We start from the raw sequence: 27062 nt of genomic DNA on the forward strand, positions 1-27062 counted from the left end.
ATGGAGCAGCCAGGCAAAAGAGTGAGAGGAAGGTGAGTGATAGAGGTTGTGAAGAAAGACATGAGGGCAGTTGGTGTTCGAGAAGAAGATGCAGAAGATAGGCTTACAAGGAAAAAAGATGACGTGCTGTGGCAACGCTGAACAGGACAAGCCGAAAGCAAAAGAAGAAGATTCAAGACACACGGCCACAAGTCCTGTGACACCACTGCAAAGTTTATGATTGAACTGCAGCCGAGGGTGTACTAAGTGAACATTTGGACTTCTTTGTCTGAACATGGTGTTCATTATAGACATTCCATGATGATAACACAAGTCTCATAACATCACCACCAGGTTCTGACTGGGGGGTTCTGGTCCTTCCAATCATGCTCCTCCAAGTTACACTTTCACTGCCCACGTAAGCATTGAAATCACCAGCAAAACCGTTCAAACGCACCCTACGTCAGGACTCAAAAATAGTGCACGCTCAGAACTGCTGTTTAGGTTAGGGTGACCCTAACGCCTTTTGGCACAAACAACTCTCAGAACCTGTCCCGCAAACCAAAAACGAAGAGAGGCTACGCTCTAGTCCACCTTGGTAAATCCCAATGTATATGCATTGAGTTGGGTACAATAAGTTTGCCCACACCTCCTCAGCTTCTCTCACTGTGGGCAACTCCAGAGAGAAAATATTCCAACACCCCTGAAGAGGACCAGTATCAGAGCCTAAACTATGTGTAGAGGTGAGCCCAACTAGAGAATATTAAATTGGAACATCTCAATCTCTCCCACAAGTGGAGAGAGAAGTGACATTTCCTCTCCTTAGACATTTCCTCTCCTTAGAGACATTTATTTTAGCCAGGGATTAGACTTCTATGGTGTCTGCCTTCGTCCACAGCCCAGCTCACCATGCACCTGAAAACCCTTGGTCCCTAACACAGGGGGTGAACTCATGGGAAGTAGGACCCAAAATTCCCCTATGGATGTGCTTGGCAGTGGCCCATAGGTCAAGCCCCGGCCACGAGGCATGCCTTCGAGCCCCACTTCTTGGTTCCAGAGGGGGGCTCAGTGAACACCGTCCAGGCAAAGGAAACTGAGGTTCATGTATACTTCATCGTCATCATCAGAGTTTGTCTGAGCTGTCCTTTGACTGGTCCCTCACCTACTGTAAGACATGTTTGCCATGGGTGACCCTACCAGGGGCGTGAAGCCGCAGACCTCTTCGTTCTGGGGATTATTAGCACACACAAACCCCTCTACCTAAATAAAGTGATGGCTCAGGGGTTGGGGGTCATGGTTGTCATGGTTATTGTTCTTCAATTATGTGCACGAAAGATAAAACAGGGTTGAAGAAAAGTATCACTAAACCACTGCAACAATTGTGATTGTTAAACACTAAAATCCCATTTCACCACATATAGTAACACAACATTTATTAATCCATCCATTTTCTTTGCCACTTACCCTCACGAGGGTCGCGCTCAGTGCTGGAGCCTATCCCAGCTGTCAATGGACAGGAGGTGGGGTACACCCTGAACCAGTTGCCAGCCAATCGCAGGGCACATCGAGACAAACAGCCGCACTCAAAATCACACCTAGGGTCAATTTAGAGTGTCCAATTAATGTTGCATGTTTTTGGGATATGGGATGAAACCGGAGTGCCTGGTGAAAACCCACGCAGGCAACATGGAAACTCCACCCAGGCGGGTCCGGGATTGAACCTGAGACCTAAGAACTGTGAGGCCAACGCTTTACCAGCTGATCAACTGTGCCGCCACACTTATTAAAGTTCTTACAATTGTATATTTCACTCTTCACAGACTATTTACATGTTCTGTGTCCTCGCTCTGGTCTGTGATGACTACTTTGTCCCTTCCCTGGAGAAGATTTGCGAGGTATAAATATGTGGATAAATAATCTATTGAGTTAATTATTTTCCCCCTATTGTTGACTGTTGTTAGCTGTTGCTCAATTGTTGCAATTGTTAATTTGGTGGATGGATTTAGATGGATTGACATTATCGTCTTTGATCTTGAATACAAATCCTATATAGATTTTATCCTAAAATTAGACAAGATTTGAACGGAACTGGTTTAAAAATGACTACAATTGGTTTTCAAACATTAAATGTCATCAGGATTCTTATAAAAGTTTAATAGGCTCTTCCTTCTGAGAACCCTTACCAACCAGCCATCCATTCCCCAAGCCCCTTATCCTCACAAGGATACGTGATTTTGCTAGTGACACCCCAGCTAACTTCAGGCGAATGGTGGACTACACCCTGAACTAAGTTGTCAGTCAGTCGCAGGGTAAGAATTCTTAACATCATCACAAAAAAAAAGTCCACAATGTAAAAGGAGGTTGTACAAAACTAAAAACGCAGACAAATCCACACGATAAAAACATAAACATAAGAGATTACATGTCCATTTTCTATCCCGATTACCCGCAATATGGTTATGGGTAAGCTGGAGCCTATCCCAACTGACAAAGGACAGAGATAGAACAGACATCAGACATGTCATGTTAGTATCCATTTAAAAAAAAAAAAAAAAAATTCAAATTTGAGTCATATTTTAAATATATTGTGTTTGCGGTTCCATGCCCAGCTCATAAATTATTTTTACAGTTTTCTGTGACAGAAAACAATATTTTACAGCATAGGTTGGATGGAAAAAAAATAATGACTTAACAACTCTTTTCTTGTTTGCAGCATCTTCATCTCAGTGAGGACGTGGCAGGTGCAACCTTCATGGCTGCAGGCAGCTCTGCTCCTGAGGTTTTCACATCCATCATTGGTATGAAAATATGTGATGAGCAAACTTTTAGCTCATGTTTCAGCTGCTAGATGATGCTGTACATGACATGAGCATTTACATTATACAGTTAAGAAAATAAGTATTTGAACACCCTAGTTTATTTCAAGTTCTCCCACTTAGAAATGATGCAGGTGTTCAAATACTTATTTTCTTTACTGTACCACTTAGTGTGTGTGTGTACATATATATACAGTGAAGAAAATAAGTATTTGAACACCCTGCTATATTGCAAGCTCTCCTACTGAGAAATCATGAAGGGGTTTGAAATTTTCTTCGTAAATGCATGTCTACAGTGAGAGAGATAATCTAAAAAGAAAAATCCAGAAATCTCAATGTATGTTTTATTAACGATTTGTGTGATACAGCTGCAAACAAATATTTGAACACCTGTCTATCCGGCCGAATTCTGACCCTCAAAGACCTGTTAGTCCGCCTTTAAAATTTCACATCCACTCCATGTATTATCCTGAATCAGATGCACCTGTGTGAGGTTGTTCGCTGCATAAAGACACCTGTCCACTCATACAATCAGTAAGACTCAAACTTGTAACATGGCCAAGACCAAAGAGCTGTCCAAAGACACCAGAGACAAAATTGTACAACTCCACATGGCTGGAAAGGGCTATGGAGAAACTGTCAAGCAGCTTGGTGAAAAAAGGTGTTGGAGCAATCATTAGAAAATGGAAGAAGCTAAACATGACCATGTCAATCTCAATCGGAGTGGAGCTCCAAGCAAGATATCACCTCATGGGGTCTCAATGATCTTTAGAAAAGTGAGGAATCAGCCCAGGACTACACGACAGGACTTGATCAATGACTTGAAAAGAGCTGGAACCACCGTTTCCAAGGAAACTGTTGGTAATACACTGTCATGGTTTGAAACCATGCATGGCACGGAAGGTTCCCCGTCTTAAACCAGCACATGTCAAGGCCCGTCTTAGGTTTGCCAATGACCATTTGGATGATACAGAGACGTCATGGAAGAAGGTTTTGTGGTCAGATGAGACCAAAATGCAAATTTTTGGTCATAATTCCACTAACCGTGTTTGGAGGAAGACGAATGATGAGTTCTATCCAAAGAACACCATCCCTACTGTGAAGCATGGGGGTGATAGCATCATTCTTTGGGGGTGTTTTTCTGCACATGGGACACGACGACTGCACTGTATTAAGGAGAGTATGACCGCGGCCATGTATTGTGACATTTTGAGCAACAACCTCTTTCCCTCAGTCAGACATTGAAGATGGGTTGTGGCTGGGTCTTTCAACATGACAATGACCCCGAAGCAAACAGCCAGGAAAACCAAGAAGCATATCAAGGTTCTGGCATGGCCTAGCCAATCTCCAGACCTAAACCCAATAGAAAATCTTTGGAGGGAGCTGAAAATCCGTGTTTCTCAGCAACATCCCAGAAGGAGTGTTCCAAAATCCCACCTGCAGTGTGTGCAAACCTGGAAAACAACTACAGGAAATGTTTGACCTCTGTAATTGTAAACAGAGGCTACTGTACCAAATATGAATATTGGTTTTCTCAGGTGTTCAAATACTCATTTGTAGCTGTATCACACAAATAAATCGTAAAAAAATCATACATTTTGATTTCTGGATTTTTCTTTTTAGTTTATCTCTCTCAATGTGGAATGCACCTACAATGAAAATTATGTGCCGCCATATATATTGCATTTGCATTGATTGCATTTTATGTAATCATAGTGAGATAATGAGGTAGAAACACAGGGGATATGACATGGCTTGGAGAAATGTGGTGCAGTAAATTCATCATCTAGTCTATAATCTGCATTTTGGAGCACAATATTTTTTGAGTTTCATAATACGAAAAATAAAAACAATGTATTTTTCCTCATCTTTGCAGCAATAATAATAATGATACCCAGGAGGTTCTCTGTTCAAATTTTGTCTGTGGTAATTCCCTGTGGAATTTGCATGTCTGGGGAGTACTCTGGCTTCCTGACATACAGTGAAGAAAATAAGCATTTGAACACCCTGCGATATTGCAAGTTCTCCCACTTAGAAATCATGGAGATCGCTGAAATTTTCATCGCAGGTGCATGTCCACTGTGAGAGAGATTATCAAAAAAGAAAAATCCAGAAATCACAATGTATGATTTTTTTTAACGATTTATTTGTGTGATACAGCTGCAAATAAGTATTTGAACACCTGAGAAAACTTCTTCTTCTTTTCCTTTCGGCTTGTCTTGTTAGGGGCGCCACAGCGTGTCATCTTTTGCCATCTTATCTTATCTTCTGCATCTTCCTCTCTAACCCCAACTGCCCTCATATCTTCCCTCACCACATCCATAAACCTTCTCTTTGGTCTTCCTCTCACTCTTTTGCCTGGCAGCTCCATCCTCAGCACCCTTCCACCAATATACTCACTCTCTCGCCTCTGAACATGTCCAAACCATCAAAGTCTGCTCTCTCGAATCTTGTCTCTAAAACATACACCTGAGAAAACCATTGTTAATATTTGGTACAGAGGTCAAACGTTTCCTGTAGTTGTTCTTCAGGTTTCCACACACTGCAGGAGGGATTTTGGACCACTCCTCCACACAGCTCTTCTCTCGATCAGACAGGTTTCTGGGCTGTTGCTGAGAAACACGTAGTTTCAGCTCCCTCCAAAGATTTTCTATTGGGTTTAGGTCTGGAGACTGACTCGGCCATGCCAGAAACTTGATATGCTTCTTCCAGAAAACACCCCCAAAGCATGATGCTACAACCGCCATGCTTCAGAGTAGGGATGTTGTTTTTGGGATGGCATTCATCCATTCGTTTTCCTCAAAACACGGTTAGTGGAATTATGACCAAAGTGTTCCATTCTGGTCTCATCAGACCACAAAACCTTCTCCCATGACTCCTCCGTATCATCCAAATGGTCATTGGCAAACTTAAGACGGCCCTTGACATGTGCTGGTTTAAGGAGAGGAAGCTTCCGTGCCATCCATGATTTCAAACCAGGATGTACTAGTGTATTACCAACAGTCACCTTGGAAACGGTGGTGCCAGCTCTTTTCTGGTCATCGCCACCTCCTCCTGGACAGCAACGTGAGAAGGCGGCGACACCATCGCCACCTCCTCCTGGACAGCAACGTGAGAAGGCGGCGACAGCATTGCCACCTCCTCCTGGACAGCAACGTGAGAAGGCGGCGACACCATCGCCACCTCCTCCTGGACAGCAACGTGAGAAGGCGGCGACACCATCGCCACCTCCTCCTGGACAGCAACGTGAGAAGGCGGGGACACCATCGCCACCTCCTGGACGGGAACATATGAACATGCCCATCGCTGTCGGAGCAGGAACAGGGGACGACTGCGGGCCGGTCGCAGACGAAGCAGGAACGGGGAGCGACCGCGGGCCGGTCGCCACTGGTACTCCAGGGCACGGACGAGAAGCGGCTGCGGAGAAGTCGCCACCTCCTGGACAGCAACGTGAGGCGGCATCGGGTCGGTCCCCACTGCCACGTGAGCTTGCAGTGCATTCGTTGAAACAGCAACGTGGGTATGGCGCGGTGGCGGATCGGTTTCTCGGGTGACGTGAACGAGAGTCGGCAGAGAGTCAGTTCCAACTGCCGCGTGAGCTCTGCTCGGAACAGCCAAAACTTCGACGTGGGAATGGCGAGGAGGCGGATCCGTTTCCATAGCTACGTGCGCTGGGCTAGGTGGCGAGTCCGTTCCCATTGCGACGTGCACTTGGAAGGTGGCGGGTCCGTTCCCACTGCAGCGTGCACTTGGCAAGGTGGCAGGTCTGTTTCCACGGCGACGTGAACGAGAGTAGGCAGAGAGTAAGTCGAAACTGACACGTGTGCGTGTCTCGGGAGCGGGTCAGTTCCAACTGCCACGTGAACCTGCGTCAGCAGCGAGTCCGTCACAGTTGCGACGTCAGCGTAGCTCAGCTGGTTCGCCAATCCTTGCCGGACCTGGGCCGTGAGAGCCGCCAATACGGCGCTTTGCCGCTCTATCTGCGCCCGCATTTCGCGGCAGAACGCCTCGTGATTTGGCGGCTACTCCTCCCTCTGGGCTGGAAGCTTCGCCACCAGCTGCGGGTCTGCCGGTTTCGCCGTTGCCGGCGAGGAGTGGGAGGACGGTGTCTTAGTTGCCGCGCAGCGGGAGGCACAAGGGAGCGCCCGGCCGGGGCGTCTCCTCTGGCCGCCACGCGGAGGTCCCGGGTAGATGGCCAAGCGGGTTCCCTCATACTGATTGGTGTACTTGGACCTACCGGGCGAAGACGCTCTGGTGCTGGAAATGCGGGGAGGTGAAACAAACTGACTGGGATGAAAGACCGGGCAAAGAGATTAATCATCGAAATCATCGGAGTCGTACTCAGGCAGCCGGTCATACAAATCAAGGTCATCCTCATATTCCGAAAAGTCAGAGTCTAGAAGAATATGAGGAGCCGCACGGGTCGTGTTCGGAACATATTCATACCTCGCTGGCGGAGCGTAAGACACGGAAGCGGAGGACGTCAAGGAACCTACCCGGATCGGACAGGCTTGGTCCTCCGGTAGACGGTCTACCTTGCGTCGTTCCTGCTGGGTCCTGTTATGGCCAGATCATTCTGTCACGACCCATCGGAACGGGAGTAGGACCCAAATGCAAGACTCGGATGATGCAAGGTAGTTCGGGGAGAAACGTTTATTATTTCGTGGTCGGGGATTGGGCAGGCAGTCAGGTGCAGCACCGGTCGTTGGGACGTCGGGCGAAGATAGCAGGTGAGCGGGCAGGCAGGAGTCGGTACACGGGAGAAAGATCAAAGCAGGCAGAAGTGTCAAAGGAGTCATGCTTACGGAGTTTGTCGGAGAACAGGCGAAGGTCGGTACACATGGGTTGTCGATCAGGGATACGGGAGTACTCGAATGGGACATGAAGCTCACCGAACTGGCCGGGAACCAGTCGTCATCGGGGTCATATAAATACACCGGATAATCAGCCCGCATGAGGCGCAGGTGTGCGCCTCCCAATCAGCGCAACCCCGCGGGCACCCGCACAGCCCGGGTTGGATCATGACAGTACCCCCCCTCAAAGGCACGGCTCCCAGACATGCCTAAATGAAAGAAACAGACAATAATTAACACAGGCAGGGGTGGCGGAAGGGAGGTCCGGAGGGGGGCACCCCCCCCCCCCCCATCGAACCCCAGGCGCAAGGCGTCCGGGTGGACAGGTCAGGAGGACGACCCGGACGCCAAGCACAAGGGTCCCCACGGGGCGATTCGGGATGACGACCTCTGTGAGGAACCAAACGGTGAAGCAGGAACCAGACCGAGGCAGGCCACTGCTCCGGACGAGAACGTCCCATGCCGTGGTTGCGAGACGACCAGGGACTGGTCGCCACCGAGGCTTGGTCAGGAGGCAGCCGTGGATTGGTCACCAACGAGGCCAGGTCCTGAAGCGGCTGGGAGCCCTCAGGAGCGAAGAGGATGATGGAGAGAAGGACCAGAGCCATGACCGCCACCATCACAGCCATCCCGAAGTCTCTCCAGCTTCGGGGTTGCTCCACGGAACTCCCCAGCTCCTCCTGGACAGGAACGTGAGAAGGCGGCGGCAGCGGCATCACCACCTCCTGGACAGGAACGGTCATATAAATACACCGGATAATCAGACCACATGAGGCGCAGGTGTGCGCCTCCCAATCAGCGCAACCGCGCGGCTACCCGCACCGCCCGGGCTGGAGCGACAGGATCATGACAACTGTGTCCTGCAAAAATTACTGAAACAGGGTTACGTTTATAAAAGGTCAAATCAAATTCACCTATGAAAGTTTATAGTGTACTTTTAACTAGAAATATAGATATTTCTGATTATAGGGTTAGGATACAGGTAATAATCAGACTTAGACATAGTTTGGTCTAATATGATGAGAAAAGGTAACTGAAATTTTTCTCTATCTCTCTAGTTCATCTATGATGAGAAGGTGTGCTGGTGAGAAAAAAAAGTATATTTTTTCATTTTTAGTCAAATTCTTCATCAGTAAAAATAAGGACTTTTTGTATATGCTTGTGTCAAGGTGTGAGTCGCTTGTCTTGGTTCTGATGTACGCCATCTCCATCATCATTATGAAGTGAGTCACCTTTGGATGACTTTATTCTGTCAAATTGACAATGGGTTCTTTGCACTTCATTTCTCGCATTGCTGGGTTACGACTCAGTTGTTCCTGGTTTTGAAAACCTGCTTTATTCAATGGACGGTGTTCAAGGAACATCATCTTTTTTATGTCCTCCAAGCCACCGAGCAGCAAATTGGAGAAGGGCTCTAACAGAGTACATACCTTTTCTTATTTACGTGGAAATGAAGGTATAGAAGTCAATATTTACTGTAAAATTGCACTTATGGTATTGATAAAATAATCCCATTTAGTAATAGCAAATTTATTGATATAGCACATTTCATACACAAGGTAACTCACTTTGCTTTACATGATTGAAAGGATTTGAGTTCAAAGAGATAAAACATTTAAAATTGGAGAAAAAAACAATACAAATTATGACAAAAAATATATATTAAAAACAAGTAAAATAAAAGTACAATTTAAAAAACAGTTTTTAACCTGGATTTGAAAACATTCACACTTGGGGCTGATGTCACCTCTGTTGGCAACTAATTCCATTTGTGTGCAGCATAATACTGTATCTAGATGCTGCTTCACCATGTTTGCCTTAGACTCTGCGCTCCACTTTTTGACCCAAGTCAGTCGATCTCAGAGCTCTACTGCCTTTATATTCTGTAAGCATTTCTTTCATGTATTCAGGACCTAAACCATTTTGTGATTTATAAACCAGTAGCAGAACTTTAAAATCTATTCTAAAGCTGGAAGGCAGCGGAAGGACTTTAGAATTGAAGTATTATGCTCTGACTTCTTTGTTCTGGTCAGAACCCGAGCTGCAACATTCTGAATGAACTGCAGCTGTTTAATGCTCTCTTTGGGGACTCCAGTCAGAGGACCATTACAGTAGTCAAATATACTTCAGATAAAATCGTGGATTAGCTTTTACTATATCAAAAGCCACACTGAGATCCTTCAAAATCAAAATTGACAACTTTCTTGAGTCAGTATTCAACCTTATATCGTTGAGCGCTTTCATAACAGTCGACTCTGTAGAGTGATGAGTTCAGAAACCTGATTGAAATTTGTCAAAACATCCATTTAAATTTGAGAGAAGAAATTGCTGAGTTGATTAAAAGTAACTTTCTCAAGAATCTTTGATATAAAAGGAAGATTTAAGATATGGCTACAGCTTGCTAACATGGAAATTTCCAGTGCTCTGTTTTTTAGAAGAAGCTTAACAGCAGCTACTTTAAGAGCTGCAGGAAACTCGCTAGACTGAAGTGAGCAGCTAGCTAGTCAGTTAGCACTGACTCCATAAGAAACCTTAGTTTTGAAAAAGTCAGATGGTATTGAGATGAGCCAGCTTGTTGGTGGTTACAGTTTTTTGCTCAACTGTATCAAATTCTGACAAGGTAATAGAGTTTTCCCTGGGTAGTTTCAGATGTAGAATTATTTTATCATATGGCTGATTTGTGCTGACTTTTGACCTGATAGATTGTATTTTTTTTTCACCAAAATAACAGGCAAACTCATTGCATTTGGTGGATGTTACAAGTTCTGAAATTACAAAAAAATTGTAGAGTTCAGTCAATTTGGAGTTGATTTTTTTTCCACTTGCGTTCTGCTTTCCTACACTTTGATCTAGACCTCTTGACCATAATTGTGCTCCTCCAAAATGTTATAGGTTGCCTCAGGATGGTCATAGTTTTATCAGGAGCAACAGGTTCATGGCATTTCAGATTTTCGAGGTGAAATTGTCCAAAGGTTCATCAACTGTCTCAGCATTCACAGTCTGTGGAACAGACAGTCTGCATAAATTTTGTGGGAGTATTCTCATTTATGTACCTTTTCCCAATAGAAATAGAGATTGGCTGAAATTTTGAAAGAATCTGCAATTTAGAAAATACACATAAAATGGTCAGGATTAGCCATATCCCTATTGCCTTGTAATATCTTGTATTTTCAGGGATGAAAAATGCCTGATGTCCATAGGGGCTGAGTTATTCTGGAAAAGATATCAGTGAGATTTACAGACAAGAGTCTTCTTGAGTGCAGAAGAGGCCTTTGATATCTTTGTGGCTGGTGGTTTCAAGCAAGGGGGATAGGAGGGAAATCTTGGCATCCCTAGGGCTGGGCTCCAACGTTGACAATAGTCTTCATCCTATCCATCAGACCTAGTATTGCTTTCAGGCGAGGAGAGGGGAAGCCAAAATTTACTGCAGAAGGTTTAGTCGTAAAGAGGAAATTCTAAGGTATGGATGGCTCCAGTGGTGCAAGAAGAGGTGTGAGAGATTTAAAGTGCTGGCTCATTCCATTTGTCATTTGCTCCTCTGATTGTTTGGATGACCCAAATGAGTCTGTCTGTACCATGTCTCGCCTTGTTTCTTGTTCCTCGGATTGTTTGGGAACAACTGCATCCTTTTGTCCTTGATTTTTATAAACATTTTCTTTATGGGGCGGTGAATGACATACAGAGTATAAAATGTGGGCAGCCAATAACTTAACTTATTTTCTCTTTAGACAGAAACTATATGCTTTGATGTCTACGCCCCCCCCCAAAAAAAACCCGCAGAAATTGTCAATGAAACTCACAGATAGTGCAGTGCACACTTCGCTTAACCACTTATTCAATTGACAGAGCCTCGAGAGACATTCATTTCCAAATCGTACAAGTGAGAGAGCTCCTCTTATCAAAACCTCAGCATCCAAACCTTGCACTTTTGTGAGGGGATCAATTAAATCTCGCTTCAATACCTGCTTGAGAACATCCAGGGCCCCTGTATGTATAATAGATTTCACAGTTGGATGCTGATCAGTGATCCCCATGATGTTTTTTGAGAGATATCAGACACCGTGTCATTAGTAAAACACAGGAGTTTGGTATTCTTCACATAACAAAAGCGTGTGACATCCTTGACGGCTCCATCACCAACTATTAACAATTTTTTCTTGGATTATTTAATTTTATACCTTTCAGTGGTGGTGGGGGTTAAGAATTCATGGCCAGGATCTTGTAAAAGTGGCTCAAATCTCTTCTTAAGTCTGATGTTGATATTTTGCATTGACTCACTTTCTTTTTTTCTTGCTCTTCGCTGTTATGACCATCCATGGCAGCTCACGCGGGGTTGAGGCAGCCTATGTGTGACTGTTTCCACACTTTTGCGACATTGGGAGAGTGGTTTCATTCCCCAACTATCCATTTACATCCACAAAGACTTCAAAACGGTAGATTTTCGATTCCAGAATCAACATCCTCAGTAGTAGCTCATGATAGTCCTGAGTAGAGGAGCGAAGCATCTTGACGAGTGGTCTTGTTGCTAAAACCGGGCTGGTGCTAATTAGCAGGCAAGGCTTACATAAAGATGAAACAACAGATTATCCACGAAAAAGAAAATTACAGTCCCATGGTGTTAAAAAGTATCTAAGAATCGCTGCTTCTATTTTTTTAAAAAGACAAAACACGCTTATCAGCAGGAAAAGAGATGTCAACAGAGGCAAAGTAAGCAGAGCAAGGAAAAAAGCGTCTGCGCTGTACAAGAAGTGAGAGAGAGAGAGAGAGAGATAGTAATGTACTAATTTTCATTTGTACATTTGCAGTTATGTATCCAGGCAGAAAATATCCATCATTGTGTTGTCCATCCATCCATTTTCTGAGCTGGATATCCTCACAAGGGTTGCAGAAGTGCTTGAACCTATCCCAGCTATCTTCGGGCAAGAGGTGGGGTGCACCCTGTATTGGTTGCCAGCCAATTGCAGGGCACATAGAAACAAGGAACCACTCACATTTACACCTACGGGCAATTTAAGTCTTTAATCAATGCATGTTGTGGGGATGTGGGTGGAAACCAGAGTGCCTGGAGAAAATCCACGGAGCCACTGGGAGAACATGCAAACTCCACACAGGTGGGGCAGGGATTTGAATCCCGGTCCATCATTATGTTTTTTGTATTTAAGTTTTTTTTTTTTTTTTTTAATCTGTTTTGCATTATTTGTGTCAAATAAAGAGAGAGAAACAGACAGACAGACAGACAGAGGAATTTGCTGGGCATTCTTCATCAGGTCCATGAACAAGCATGAAAAACCTCACAGAGTATATGTATATAGAGTACATGTAGGGCTGAAGACATTATATATAACCTTTCCCCATCTAACCTTGTATACAGTCAAATGTCATCATAGCCGCTATTATTCACAGTTACTTTTTGTAGTTGCTGGATCTTTTCCTTGAAAAAGTATTTTTCACCATTTAATTCAATGTTTTCATATGCTGCAATGAAAGCAGGTTCCTGGGGAAAGTATATATACATAATCATGAGTGAGTTCAAAAGGTGGGAAATCTGCATCTAATTACAATGGCCGTGTGCACGCTGGAATTAAGCAATCTTCATGGTATTGTTTGTGTTACTTTTGAGGAAAAAAACATTTTAAACACACACTTGGGCACCACTGTGGTGCATCTGGTTAGTGCGTTGGCCTCAAAGTTCTGAAGATTGGGGTTCAAATCCCGGTCCCATCTATGTGGAGTTTGCATGTTCTCTCCCTGTGCCTGTGTGGGTTTTCTCCAGGCACTCCAGTTTCCTCCCACATCCCAAAAATATGGGTTAATTGGAGACTCCATATTTCCCTTAAGTGTGATTGTGACTGAATGTTTGTCCCTGTGTGGCCTGTTATTGACTGGCAACCAGCTCAGGGTATATCCCGCCTCATGCCCGAAAACACCTGGGATATGCTCCAGCACTCCCGCTAACCTTGTGAGGATAAGTGGCTCAGAAAATGGCTGGATGGGCACAACTTCATTGTTTATTCAAAGCTATGAATAAATGTCTGTCGTTTTGGACAAAATTTTAAAATGGTAAAACGTACTATCTGCAACTTATATTGCGGGCCATTGTTAAGTGCAAAGAGCCCATTTAGTCGGGTTCAGGTACATAACAACTGTGTTTTGTCCATCTGTCACTTTCAGGTTTAACTACAGAGTGCAAAGTTACCTCAACAATCGTAACAGGAGCTCAGTGAATCTGATCAATGGGTTGACAGGAAGCACTGACCTGGAAGAAATTACTTGTGATGCTAACGCAGTCCTGCTCAAGAAAGGTAACAATGTGTGACTGATTCATATAGTTTTTACTATTTAAATGGTCTCTGCGTTTTAGCAACATACAGCGGTTGAAATAAGTATTGAGCATGTCACTATTTTTCTCCAGTCAAGTGGGCCAACTAGTTAGAGTGTTGGCCTCAAAGTTCTGAGGACCACGGTTAAAATCATCTCTGTAACTGCAAACAAAGGCTACAGTACCAAATATTAACATTGGTTTTCTCAGGTGTTCAAATACTTATTTGAGGCTGTATCACACAAATAAATCATTAAAAAATCATACATTGTGATTTCTGGATTATCTCCCTCACAGTGGACATGTACCTACGATGAAATTTTCACACACCTCCATGATTTCTAAGTTGGAGAACTTGCAATGTAGCAGGGTGTTCAAATACTTATTTTCTTCAATGTATACTGTTAAAATAATATTTTTCCAATAGTAAAATTGAGCAGTATAGTAAAACCACTGTTAACATTCTTTTCTTTTGTTCAGATTTTACATTATTTTCCAATTATAGGGCAGAAATAGTGGGTGCAATCGGCACGTGCGAAGTGTTCTTCTTCTTCTTCTTTTTCTTTCGGCTTGTCCCGTTAGGGGTCGCCACAGTGTGTCATCTTTTTCCATCTTACCCTATCTTCTGCATCTTCCTCTCTAACTCCAACAGCCCTCATGTCTTCCCTCACCACATCCATAAACCTTCTCTTTGGTCTTCCTCTCGCTCTTTTGCCTGGGAGCTCCATCCTCAGCATCCTTCCACCAATATACTCACTCTCTCGCCTCTGATCATGTCCAAACCATCGAGGTCTGCTCTCTCGAATCTTGTCTCCAAAACATCAAACTTTGGCTGTGCCTCTAATGAGCTCATTTCTAATCCTATCCAACCAGCTCACTCTGAGCGAGAACCTCAACATCTTCATTTCTGCTACCTCGAGTTCTGCTTCGTGTTGTTTCTTCAGTGCCACCGTCTCTAATCCGTACATCATGGCTGGCCTCACCACTGTTTTGTAAAATTTGCCCTTCATCCTATCACAGACTCTTCTGTCACATAACACACCAGACACCTTCCGCCAGCTGTTCCAACCTGCTTGCACCCGTTTCTTCACTTCCTTACCACACTCACCATTGCTCTGGACTGTTGACCCTAAATATTTGAAGTCGTCCACCCTCGCTATCTCTTCTCCCTGGAGCCTCACTCTTCCCCCTCCACTTTTCTCATTCACGCACATATATTCTGTTTTACTTAGGCTAATCTTCATTCCTCTCCTTTCCAGTGCATGTCTCCATCTCTTGCTGCTCTGTCATAGGCTTTCTCTAGATCCACCAAGACACAATGTAGCTCCTTCTGACCTTCTCTGTACTTTCCCACTAGCATCGTCAAGGCAAATAATGCATCTGTGGTACTCTTTCTAGGCATGAAACCATACTGTTGCTCGCAGATACTTACTTCTGTTCTGAGTCTAGCCTCCACTACTCTTTCCCACAACTTCATTGTGTGGCTCATCAACTTCATTCCTCTATAATTCCCACAGCTCTGAACATCGCCTTTGTTCTTAAAAATGGGAACTAGAACACTTTTCCTCCATTCTTCAGGCATCTTTTCGCCTGCTAGTATACTGTTGAATAAGTTGGTCACAAACTCCACACCCATCTCTCCAAATTGCTTCCATACCTCCACCTGTATGTCATCAGGACCAACTGCCTTTCCATTTTTCATCCTTTGTAGTGCCTTTCTGACTTCCCCCTTACTAATCATTGCCACTTCCTGGTCCTTCATGCTTGCCTCTTAAACTCTTCCTTCTCTCTCATTCTCTTCATTCATCAACTTCTCAAAGTCTTCTTTCCATCTATTTAGTACACTGCTGGCACCAGTCAACACATTTCCATCTCTATCCTTAATCAGCCTTAAGTGCTGCACATCCTTCCCATCTCTGTCCCTCTGCCTGGCCAACCTGTAGATATCCTTTTCTCCTTCTTTCGTGTCCAACCTGGTGTACATGTCTTCATATGACTCTTGCTTAGCCTTTGCCACCACTACCTTTGCCCTACGTCGCATCTCGATGTACTCCTTTCGCCTCTCCTCAGTCCTCTCAGTGTCCCACTTCCTCTTCACTAATCTCTTTCCTTGTATGACTTCCTGTATTTTGGGGTTCCACCACCAAGTCTCCTTCTCCCCTTTCCTACCAGAAGACACACACAAGTCCTCTCCTGCCTGTCACTCTTAGTACCTTGGCTGTCGTCGTCCAGTATTCCGGGAGCTTCTGATGTCCATCGAGAACCTGTCTCACCTCTTTTCGAAAGGCCACACAACATTCTTCCTTTCTCAGCTTCCACCACATGGTTCTCTGCTCTACCTTTGTCTTCTTAATCTTCATACCCACCACCAGAGTCATCCTACACACCACCATCCTATGCTATCGAGCTACACTCTCCCCTACCACTACTTTACAGTCAGTAACCTCCTTCAGATTACATTGTCTGCACAAAATATAATCCACCTGCGTGCTTCTACCTCCGCACTTGTAGGTCACTATATGTTCCTCCCTCTTCTGGAAATAAGTGTTCACTACAGCCATCTCCATCCTTTTTGCAAAGTCCATCACACTCTGTCCCTCAAAGTTCCTTTTCTGGATGCCGTACTTACCCATCATTTCTTCATCGCCCCTGTTTCCTTTACCAATATGTCCATTACGATCTGCACCAATCACAACTCTCTCGCTGTCTGGGATGCTCAGAACTACTTCATCTAGTTCCTTCCAGAATTTCTCTTTCAACTCTAGGTCACATCCTACCTGTGGTGCATAGCCGCTAACCACATTATACATAACACCCTCAATTTCAAATTTTAGTCTCATCACTCGATCTGATACTCTTTTCACCTCCAAGACATTCTTAGCCAGCTCTTCCTTTAAAATAACCCCTACTCCATTTCTCTTCCCATCTACTCCGTGGTAGAATAATTAAACCCTGCTCCCAAACTTCTAGCCTTACTACCTTTCCACCTGCTCTCTTGGATGCACAGAATATCAACCTTTCTCCTAATCATCATGTCAACCAACTCCTGATCTTTTCCTGTCATAGTCCCAACATTCAAAGTCCCTACACTCAGTTGTAGGCTCTGTGCATTCCTCTTTTTCTTCTGACGATGGATCCGGTTTCCTCCTCTTCTTCGTCTTCGACCCACAGTAGCTGAATTTCCACCGACGCACTGCAGGTTAGCAGTAACAGGGGAAGGCGTTATTAGCCCGGGCCACGACCGATCCGGTATGGGATTCTTTGGATGAACGCTCATATTTGTTTGGCACTTCCTGACGCAACCCTCTGCATTTATCCGGGCTTGGGACCGGCCTACAGATTGCACTGGTTTGTGCCCCCATCGGGCTGCAAGTGTGTGCCTATTTAAATGCATAATGAAATTAAATATTTGTACTCGTGTTCCTGGAGAACACTCAGATGTCGAATGAACATTATGTTTCATTTCCTTCCAATATAACCCAGCCGTACTGATGGTAGATAAGCTCATGTTTGCATACCCACACCAAATGAGTTTCTGCGAGGCTGGCATGAGGATCATGATCACCAGTCATTTCTCCCCAAGAACCCGCCTCACAATGGCCTCTCGGATACTTATCAATGTGGTATTTATTTTTCACTATACTGTACATGTTGAACTACTGAATGGATATTAATACAGTGTGGTCCTTTACATAATTCACCTACGGGACCTCGAGTTAGGTTACGAGGTTCTGCACGGACGTGATTGGTGCTGACACTTACGGTGTTAGTGTGTTAGAGAGTTCCCACTACACTCTGTTAATGTCTGCATTAAAATAAGGTTTGCTCCTGTGTTTAACACTCCGCCTCCGACTCCTTTTTGTTCCTGGTGACCCCAACATCAGTCCCGGCGTTTCCGAGACTGAACCAAACATGGCAACCACCATCCTCAAATTGGCGGAGTTTTGGGAGACGTCCGCGACAGCGTGGTTCGCGTAGACAGAGGCTGGATTCGCCCTCCACGAGATCTCGGATGATACCGTGTGTTATTACCATGTTGTCTCAGCCATTCGATAGGGAGCTCCTCGGCTTCTGGCTGGCGATCCGCCACTTCCGCTCCCTATTGGAAGGCCGTGAGTTCACGGCATATGTAGACCACGAACCCCTCACTTTCACCATATCCGAGGTGGCCGAGCCATGGTCCACCCGCCAGCAACGCCAACTGTCGTTCATCTCGGAGTACACTACAGACATCCAACACATCGCCGGCAAATCCAATGTGGTCGCGGATTGCCTCTCCAGGGCAGTCGTCGGCACTGTGCATCTGGGTCTAGAGTACTCCCGTATGAGCGCGGACCAGGCCTCGGACCACGAGTTGCAGACCTGGGTCGACTCGTGCGTGGCCTGTGAGCGTGCTAAGGTGCATTGTCACACAAAAGCCCCCTTGGAGTCCTTCGCTGTCCCCGAGAGGAGGTTCGACCACGTCAACGTCAACTTGGTGGGTCCGCTTCCTCCCTCGCACGGTTTCACCTACCTGCTCACCATGGGCGACAGGCCGACCCGCTGGCCTGAAGCCGTTCCCCTCTCCTAGACGACGTCGTCGGACGTGACCCGGACGTTTGTCGGCACGTGGGTTGCGCGCTTCGGGACCCCCCGACCTCTCTTCCGACCGTAGTCGCTGAGAGTTTGGGGGTCAAGCTGCACCGCACTACTGCCTATCACCCCCAGGCAAACGGTCTCTACGAGCAGTTCCACCGCTCCATGGAAGCAGCCTTGCGTGCCAGCTTGACGGACGGCAACTGGTTGGATAAGCTTCTGTGGGTCATGCTCAGCTTCAGGCCCCAAGGAAGGACTGACCTCCTCGTCCTTAGGGGTTGGCCCTCCCCATGCACCAGTGGCAGCCCCCTTTGTCCTGCCTTCCTGCACCTACCGGGGTGTCCTCGACCCCGTCAGCCTTGGCCCCTTTACTCAATCGACTGTACGGCCCCGCCCCCCCTTGGCCCCTGCAGTGCACACCCGCTGGGGTCGGGCCATCGTCCCGCCACGGCACAGAGATTTTGACTGTAGGTGAATTCTGGGGGGGCTTGTGTGGTGCTTAACATAATTCACCTACGGGAGCTCGAGTTAGGTTATGAAGTTCCGCACGTGATTGGTGGTGACACTTCCGGTGTTGGTGTGTTAGAGAGTTCCCGCCGTCATGGGTTCACTCTGTTGATGTTTGCATTAAAACGAGGTTTGCTCCTGTGTTCAACACTCTGCCTCAGACTCCTTTTCTTCGGTGCTACAACAGTATGACCTTGCCCGTTTGCACCTACGCATACTCACAAACTTTGCTCTAAGAGTTATGTACTGTCTTTTCAGGATCATAAAGTGCACTTAAAAGTCTTCTCAAAAATAGACAAGGCAACCTATAATGCGAGGTGCCTGATGTGCACACTGTGTTCCAAATTATGTAAATCTGTTGTGGGACTGCTCCAATGAAGTACAACTGAACACAGTGGTTACAATGTTAGCATAAATGCTATCATGTGTTTCAGCATGCATGTAAGATACCATATGATGGCACCCATGAGGCAATGAGGAACAATTGGACTTTTCCTTTTGGAACACTAGAATGAGCATATATTCCGCTACATACTGACAGTGTAGGCAAGCCATGAGTCCACATGTTCACATTCACGGTGTCATACTGAAACTAAAATTATCACAGCACAGCAAAAAAAAAAAATAGTGTGCTGAGATGCCTCATCAACAACGAATAATGATACACAACACGTGATACGCAATTGGAGCCCATTTTCCTAGCACCCCTAAAATTTGAGAAACAAGTGAAGAAAAGTGTAAACCATAATACAGTACTTGGTTGAATGTAATGCGCCAACCATCCAGCCAAGATTGACTGAAATTAGTAATAAGTAATATATAGATTAAGTTGTGTTTGTAAGTGGGCTTAGCAATAAACTTTTAACTCCTGTATGTCCAAATATTCTGTTATTGTTCAAGGTGGTTGTAGGAATAATTGTGATCATAATTATCATACATTTGCTTCCAATAAAGAAATGCTTTGCTCTGCCCTAGATAACGTGGCAGCCTCCTAGCAGGAGATAGCAAGAACAAAAACATCTAATCATCTGAACTGTTAGAACTGCTGCCTGTTAAAGAAATGATGACCACACATGTATTCAGCAATCTTCCACACATGCACATGCACATGAACAAACACCTTGTTTCAAACTGTTTTGCTTGTCGTCTCCTTTTTGTAACATCCATGTAAATAAAGGGTGTCTCAAAACTAAATAAATAGAGGTGCTGAGGAGAGGATAATCAGAGAGTGCAGTGGTGAATTGTACGAGACAGCTCCTCTCCTCTCTCCTCGCGAGACTTGAACAGGTGTCTTTGCTTCCTTTTTTGTCCTGTTTAATGAATGTCTGATTGGTGAACCTGACATTTACTAGGTCATTCGAGCCGGATCTCAAGATACCTGAGGTTTCCAGGGGCCGAGTCGACGTCCAGGCAAAGACCGTGGCCACAGCACTTGAGACCCTTTCCGGGACCGGGCCTTGACTTTGTGCCTGGAGGCTGAGGGTTAACGAGAAGCCGAAGGAAGTGAAGACATCTCTGGTGAGTAGGAAGCTCCCACACTCATGAGGAATGAGTGAATGCACGTCTGGGTGACTGTGGCAGAACCAAACCTCGAGAATACTACACTACTACACGCAGAAAGAGTGCTATAAAATAAGAAAAAGAAACTTGACACCTTTCTGACAGAGGAAGGAGAAATTTATGAGGCTTTATGCGAAACATTTAATAATTGTGGCCACAGATGAGGATGAGAGCAGCCATCTCCCCATCAAAAATGTCACAACTAATGCTCCCAAAATGCAACGTTTTATTTTGCCCCGTACGTTTTTTTGGGAAGAGATGGCTTGCTGAAACTAGGACTGGACTTAATTCCCTCTCTGACAGGAAAAATAGAAGTAAATAGATTTAAAAAAAAAAGGAATTACTGGGAGGACAGTTAAATATCTTACAAAATAGGAATCCAGCGCTCTATTATTACAACTTACATATTTCAAACAAACCACCCACAAGAACAGGAGATTTTCTGCCTGCAAACAGCTCAAGACATGATTGAACAACCACAAAATCACATAGGAAGTGACTCATTGCATGTGACAATGTAGTATAAGATAAACTTATAACAGCCCACACCAGACAAAATCATGATTATCTGTACTCAGATGGTATATCAGTCGTGGTGACAGGAAGAAGACTGACTGACAAACTAAATGCACTACACCAGGAATGGACACCACCACACACGTCATCACAACGGGAGTGGAAGAGTTTGGGACTATTTGTTTTGGTAGTACGAAATGATCCTGATTGGACAGAAAAAGAACCAGATTTGGATTAGGATGACTGCACTGAACAGACAATATCTTATTGGACAGTCTTAAACAATCTGAGACCAAATGCTGCTGTATTCACAGTGGTATCACAATCTACACAGACAATACTGGAAAAATAGAGGAATAGCGACAACTACAGGGAACACAGTGACACATGTAGAGCTACTACAAATTTGCTCATAGCAGTTCAATTACCAAAAGAAATAGCCATATGTAAATGTGCAGTACACACATCAAATACAGACAAAGAATCATTAGGAAATGGATTTACAGATAAAATAGCAAAAGAAGCAGCAGCCAAAACCTTTATGGGATTAGCTGACCATGTAACAAATAAGGACATACTTTGAGATGATGTGTTCAACAAAATGCAACAACAAAGCTTACCAGTAGAACTAAAAATGTGGAAAAAATAACGTACTACATGACAAAATGGGAATAAGGGAGGATTCTTATTTATTTATTTATTTTGTTTATTACTACAATTGGCATGTGGTAGGGTCGCTTGGAGGATAAGGTGCATAGGAAGCTGGCTATTCGTAGATATTTGGAGAGCTGGACTCCACGGGGGCCTCCATCATGACCCATTCCCTTGGTGAACACTGGTGGAATGGAAAAGCCCATCTACAACAACATTGTACCCAGCTGATATGATACTCTCACCACTTTACATGCCGCCAATCTGCCTCCGAGCACACTCTCCGGGTGGACTCTTTTTGTCTCCTTTCTACTTACCTGCACCACCCACATATTATGATTATCCTCCACGTCCTACTTGTTCACTGCCATATGTTTTATTAGACTTGGATTTTTCAGATTTTGAGGAGGACTTATATGACTGGCTGCCGGATTCTGACTGATATAGATTTTGTTTTTTTCCTCCCTATTTCAATTTGTGTCACCATTCCCTTTCTCTAACGCTCATGTGTCGCAGCCCAAGTCTACTTCCTCCGACATTTTCTGGGGCACCCATTTGGCCATTTATCCAGGACCCCTACGTGGTGGCCAGTGGATGCGTCCAAGTAAAGCTCAGCTTTATGCCTCCTGCTTCATTCACGCCAAGCAAAATCTTCCTGTGAGTCAACTCGTTTAATGCCACCCATGTTTCCCAGTTCACGTTCCCAAGTCCCTGTGCCCCTTTTGCAAGCCCTACTACCAAGCCTCGATGGTAGCAGTCTGAGGTGGCACCTGCTGGCCAGCAGCATCCTCTTGCTCATGTCTTGGCAGTTCCTGACCAGCTGTCACCTCTCGCTCATGTCTCAGTGGTACCTGAGCAATAGTCGTCTCTCGCTTATGTCTCAGTGGTGCCTGACCCCGAGCCGACCCTCACTCATGCTTTGGCGGTACCTGACCCTGAGATACCTCTCACTTATGCCTAGGCGGAGCCTGACCCCGAGCCGCCTCTCAACCCTGCCTTGGCGGTGGTCGACCAGCAGCAACATCAGCACCCACTGCCTCTCGACCATGCCTCGGTGGTGCTCGACCAGCAGCAGCACTGAGTGGCCCCATAGGGATCCTGGTGCTTGGCGTCCTAGCTGAACTGCTAGATGGCCACTGGATAGACCGCCATTGTACCCTTTTTTGGGCCACAGAAGCTATAGAATTCGCTCAAAGAAATATTCAAAACCAGCGCTGTCCTCAACACATCGTCCCACAAAAGACACCGCTTAAATGGGCCATAAGGACATGGGCGTAACTAATACGATACCTACATTTAATGAACTCAGCTAAATTAACACTACATGTGTACTGGGTTTTTCACAGAAATGCACATATTAGTTACGTCAAGTCTGACAAAATACTCATTGGAAGAAGTGCTGAATAGGTTGCTGCTACCACCATTAGCACAGCCTGCATATCCTGGATGTATGGAAGCTAACAGCGATGTTACCCACAAATTAGTGGTGGGTACAAAGGTAGCTCACTTTTGGTAGGTAGTAGGTAAATGTTTGATACACACAGGATCTAACGTCTTATCACACTAACGGATTCACTTCCGACTTCCTTGAAGCACCTTTTTTTTGACAGAAACGACAAGGTACTGAACATCTGTTCTTGTTCAAGCGTCACACGGTGCACACTTGTGGTGCAAGATGAAGATGGAATCTCCTGATTTGTTAAGGACCCACTAGTATTCTATGGCATGCTTTGCCAGGACAACCAACATCATATTTAGTACTTATTTTTTTAAGACCATAATTATATTATCTCACTTCCCATCAATACAATTTAGTTTCATAACAGTTGGCTGAAATGTTTTTTTTTTTTCGTTTCTACTCGTTTCTAATACTGTATATAAATATTCTATCAGTGTCATTGGATCACACCGTAACCAGGTTTACACTTTGACCATCCTAATCTTATTGTCTTTAATTTATTTTGGTGAAGCAATAGAACAAGTAGCAGAAGGGCTCAGAGACCTTGACTGTGTTGTTGTCCTTGCCACAGGTCTGGGAGATATGGCTTTCTCCAACTCGATCGGCAGTAATGTCTCTGACATCCTTATGGGGCTGGGCCTGCCCTGGGCATTGCAAACACTCTGCATAGACTACGGCTCCAATGTGAGTGCTTGTCAGACACCAAAAGGAGACTCTACTGGACTTTGACCAGAGTAGAACAGAACTAGGTTTAGAACGAATATGAACAATTATCAAGTTGATTCTTTACAAAAATTACACATTTTTTAATGGCCATTGAATGGGAATAGTATCATTAGGTCTTGGTGAGTGAAGTGTTTGGTAATCTTATTCAGGATGAGATTAAAATTAGGTAAAGAGGGTACATTTTATAATATTCACAACATAAATGTAACATGGTCGGAATTTTACCCTTTATCTCTTCAGGTCCATCTCAACAGCAGGGGACTCATATTCTCTGTTGGACTCTTACTGGCCTCAGTCTTCTTCATTGTGAGTGTGGCATACATATAATTGACAATGAATACTACCCTAGAGGAAGACAACAAAAGGGTACATTGAGTGCAAACTGCGCATATACAGGAGGACTGGGAGCAAGAACATACGTAACATACCATGTTTGACCGGCTTTGTTGCTATATCACATCTTGTCATTGTAGATATCACACACACACACACACACACACACACACACACACACACACACACACACACACACACACACACACACACGGACAATGTCATCACTCTCACTCATCTGGTAGACAGATAGATCGATGGACGGATTGATGTTGAAGTTTGCTGTCGTGTAAAACTGAAGTGTTGCCAATATACATACATGATATTTCTTTAAAAGTTTGATCTCCAAATTATTTGGTTCCTTGATTTAATGCTCATTGTCTATCTCTTTCTTTCTTACCTTCAGGTCGTGGGGGTTCATTTGAATAAATGGACTTTGGACTGGAAATTGAGCCTAGTCTGCCTCGTCACGTATGCCATCTTCCTTTGTTTCTCTATCCTCATTGAGTTCATCGTTTTCATCTTCGTCAACCTCCCAATGTGCCGAGACATCCACTGACCTTGCTCTTCCTCTATTCTTTATTCTTTTGGCAAATGGAAGGAGAAGCCCCATTTTCCTCTTGGCCCGAAAGTTGATATATCTTTGGTGCAATGCACACCAGCGACAATTGTGGTGCGTTGTGTAATAGTCTCAACAACAACAATTACTGCCAGAAAATTTTTAATGCACTAAATGCTTGAATGAAAGGAACTTAATTTTATTATCACCAACAGTTAGCCTGCCATTGGTGAAGAAGCTGCTTGTGTCATTCCTTCACCGAATGAGAAACTGAACTTGGGTTTTAGTTGGCTTGTTTGTTCCTGTTTGTGATGAGTTTTGTATAAAACCACATAAAGAAGGTATTGTTTGTTTGTTAAACCAGAACAAAACAAAACAAAAAGAAAAAACCTTTTTCTCTGTATGTATGAAAACTGACAGTTGCTGTAATTCTCTTATGCAGATATTGTTTATCCAACGGCAGTTATCGTTCTTAACTTGAGTGCAGTACAGTGGTTAATTATGCCATTACTATCATTCACTACAATTTTCTTTAGTATTTCTCCTGTCTTTTTCAGATGATACGGCCGTGGTATTTGGCTCTTGGACAACTCTTCTGATTTTTCATTTAACTCCCCTGTCTGAAACCTTGGAAGGAGCAAATAATCTAGGCAAATTTATTGCGGCATGATGGCTTTCGACTGACATAAAAAGTTTCTTTCGGCTTTCGGTTGTCTTAGCTTTCCATGCCTTTATGCACCATTTGTTCAAAACCCTGTGCTATCTGACATTTTTACACATAACTTCTTTTCTGATCTTATTTTTTTTTTTTATGTACGGATTACTTGGGTTGTTCCCAACATCTGGTCAAGCTTTCAGGTCAATAGCACTTTTGGCAAAATATTTTTGAGAAAAAAAGGTGATGCATTTCAGCCACTTTATACTGTCTCTTTAAGTCAGTGTCAATGATCCAAATCTTGTATTATCAACCCTTATAGTTTAAGATTTCTATATAGCAATGCTTGTGGTCTTTTCCTGCTTATGTTTGAGCCTAACATTTTTTGAACTAAGTGTTGCCACTTTCTCCATGTTCTTTAAATGCAATATAAAATATGTCACTGATTTTTAGCTTTGAAGAGTCTTAATATTAAATTTCTTACCAATATGTATGGGACATTTTGTTGCCAAGTTAAAGCAAGCAGTAAGGTTAAGCATTCTTTTGCTTCTTTGTTACACAAAAAAAAAAAGTCTTTTTGGGATTTTTATATTCATGTATCATACAGAAGAGCAAATATAAATGCTGCTTGGTATGCATGACTTTTTGAATACAAAAAATGTTGTGACCTAATTTTAATTTACTTCCAGCACTGTTGTTCCTGTTCTTTGTATTTCAAAGCAATATGGTTCCATAAAATGTGTTACAATAATGCTGAACAGTTAATTATATTAACATTCATTTGTATGTAAGTTAATTTGTAGCTAATCATTTGCACTGTAATGACACACCAATGTTGCGTTTCAAGATACATCACAAAATTTGATCCAAGGTTTGATACACAATTTTTACTGGGCAGGGGAATATAAAATGTAAAAAAAGATTGTGATTGCAAAAACTGGACTATTTATTAAAATATTACTAATTATACATAGTGGTTACAAACTGACCAGTTAGCGCATCGGCTTCACTGTTCTGAGGATTGGGGTTCAATTCCCAGCCCCGCCTGTGTGGAGATTGTATGTTCTCCCATGCCTGCGTAGGTTTTCTCTGGCCACTATGGTTTCCTCCCACATCCCAAAAACATGCAACATTAATTGGACACTCTAAATTGCCCCCCTCACATTCAACATATATTTAATTTATTACAAAAGCAATACATTTAATGTTCAAAATGATAAACTTTATTTTTAGCAAATAATCATTATCTTGGAATTTTATGGCTGTAATCTGTTCCAAAAAAAGCTGGGACGGGTGGCAACAAGATGGTGAAAGTTGAGGAATATTCATAAAACACCCGTTTGGAACATCGAACAGCTGAAAAGGCTAAATGTGAGTCCTGGTGAGAGGATGCCTCGTGGAGCTTTGGAACAATTCAGCCAATTAGTTCAAGAAAGGGTTAATTTCTTGAAGCTTCATGTGCACATGAAACCACTTGCTGGCCATGGGTGTAATTACAGGCATCTGTTTCTTCATGTGTTAAGCATTTAATTATGACATCTGTTTTGGCTTTTG

At 44.0% G+C, this 27062-nt stretch overlaps 1 protein-coding gene across 1 annotated transcript; it reads left to right on the forward strand.

Annotated features, from left to right (window-relative positions):
- Positions 1–27062, forward strand: LOC133505904 (sodium/potassium/calcium exchanger 3-like). Its single transcript, XM_061829439.1, has 14 exons — positions 1–21; positions 976–1107; positions 1800–1874; positions 2693–2777; positions 8618–8630; positions 8818–8871; positions 13820–13954; positions 17434–17590; positions 18675–18819; positions 18900–19009; positions 20543–20567; positions 23807–23919; positions 24202–24267; positions 24701–27062. The coding sequence occupies exons 1-14, from the start codon at positions 1–3 to the stop codon at positions 24851–24853; spliced, it is 1284 nt and encodes a 427-aa protein (XP_061685423.1). The 3' UTR covers positions 24854–27062.

Source organism: Syngnathoides biaculeatus, chromosome 9 (genome assembly GCF_019802595.1).
Source record: "Syngnathoides biaculeatus isolate LvHL_M chromosome 9, ASM1980259v1, whole genome shotgun sequence".
NCBI lineage: Eukaryota > Metazoa > Chordata > Actinopteri > Syngnathiformes > Syngnathidae > Syngnathoides > Syngnathoides biaculeatus.

Bases quoted from the DNA above. Each gene is read 5' to 3' on its own strand.
- LOC133505904 (XM_061829439.1), top strand. From the start codon at position 1: ATGGAGCAGCCAGGCAAAAGA. The intron at 8,872-13,819 runs GTGAGTCACCTT...TGTCACTTTCAG, and splicing joins ATCTCCATCATCATTATGAA to GTTTAACTACAGAGTGCAAA. The intron at 19,010-20,542 runs GTAGGTGAATTC...GGTTAACGAGAA, and splicing joins ACGGCACAGAGATTTTGACT to GCCGAAGGAAGTGAAGACAT.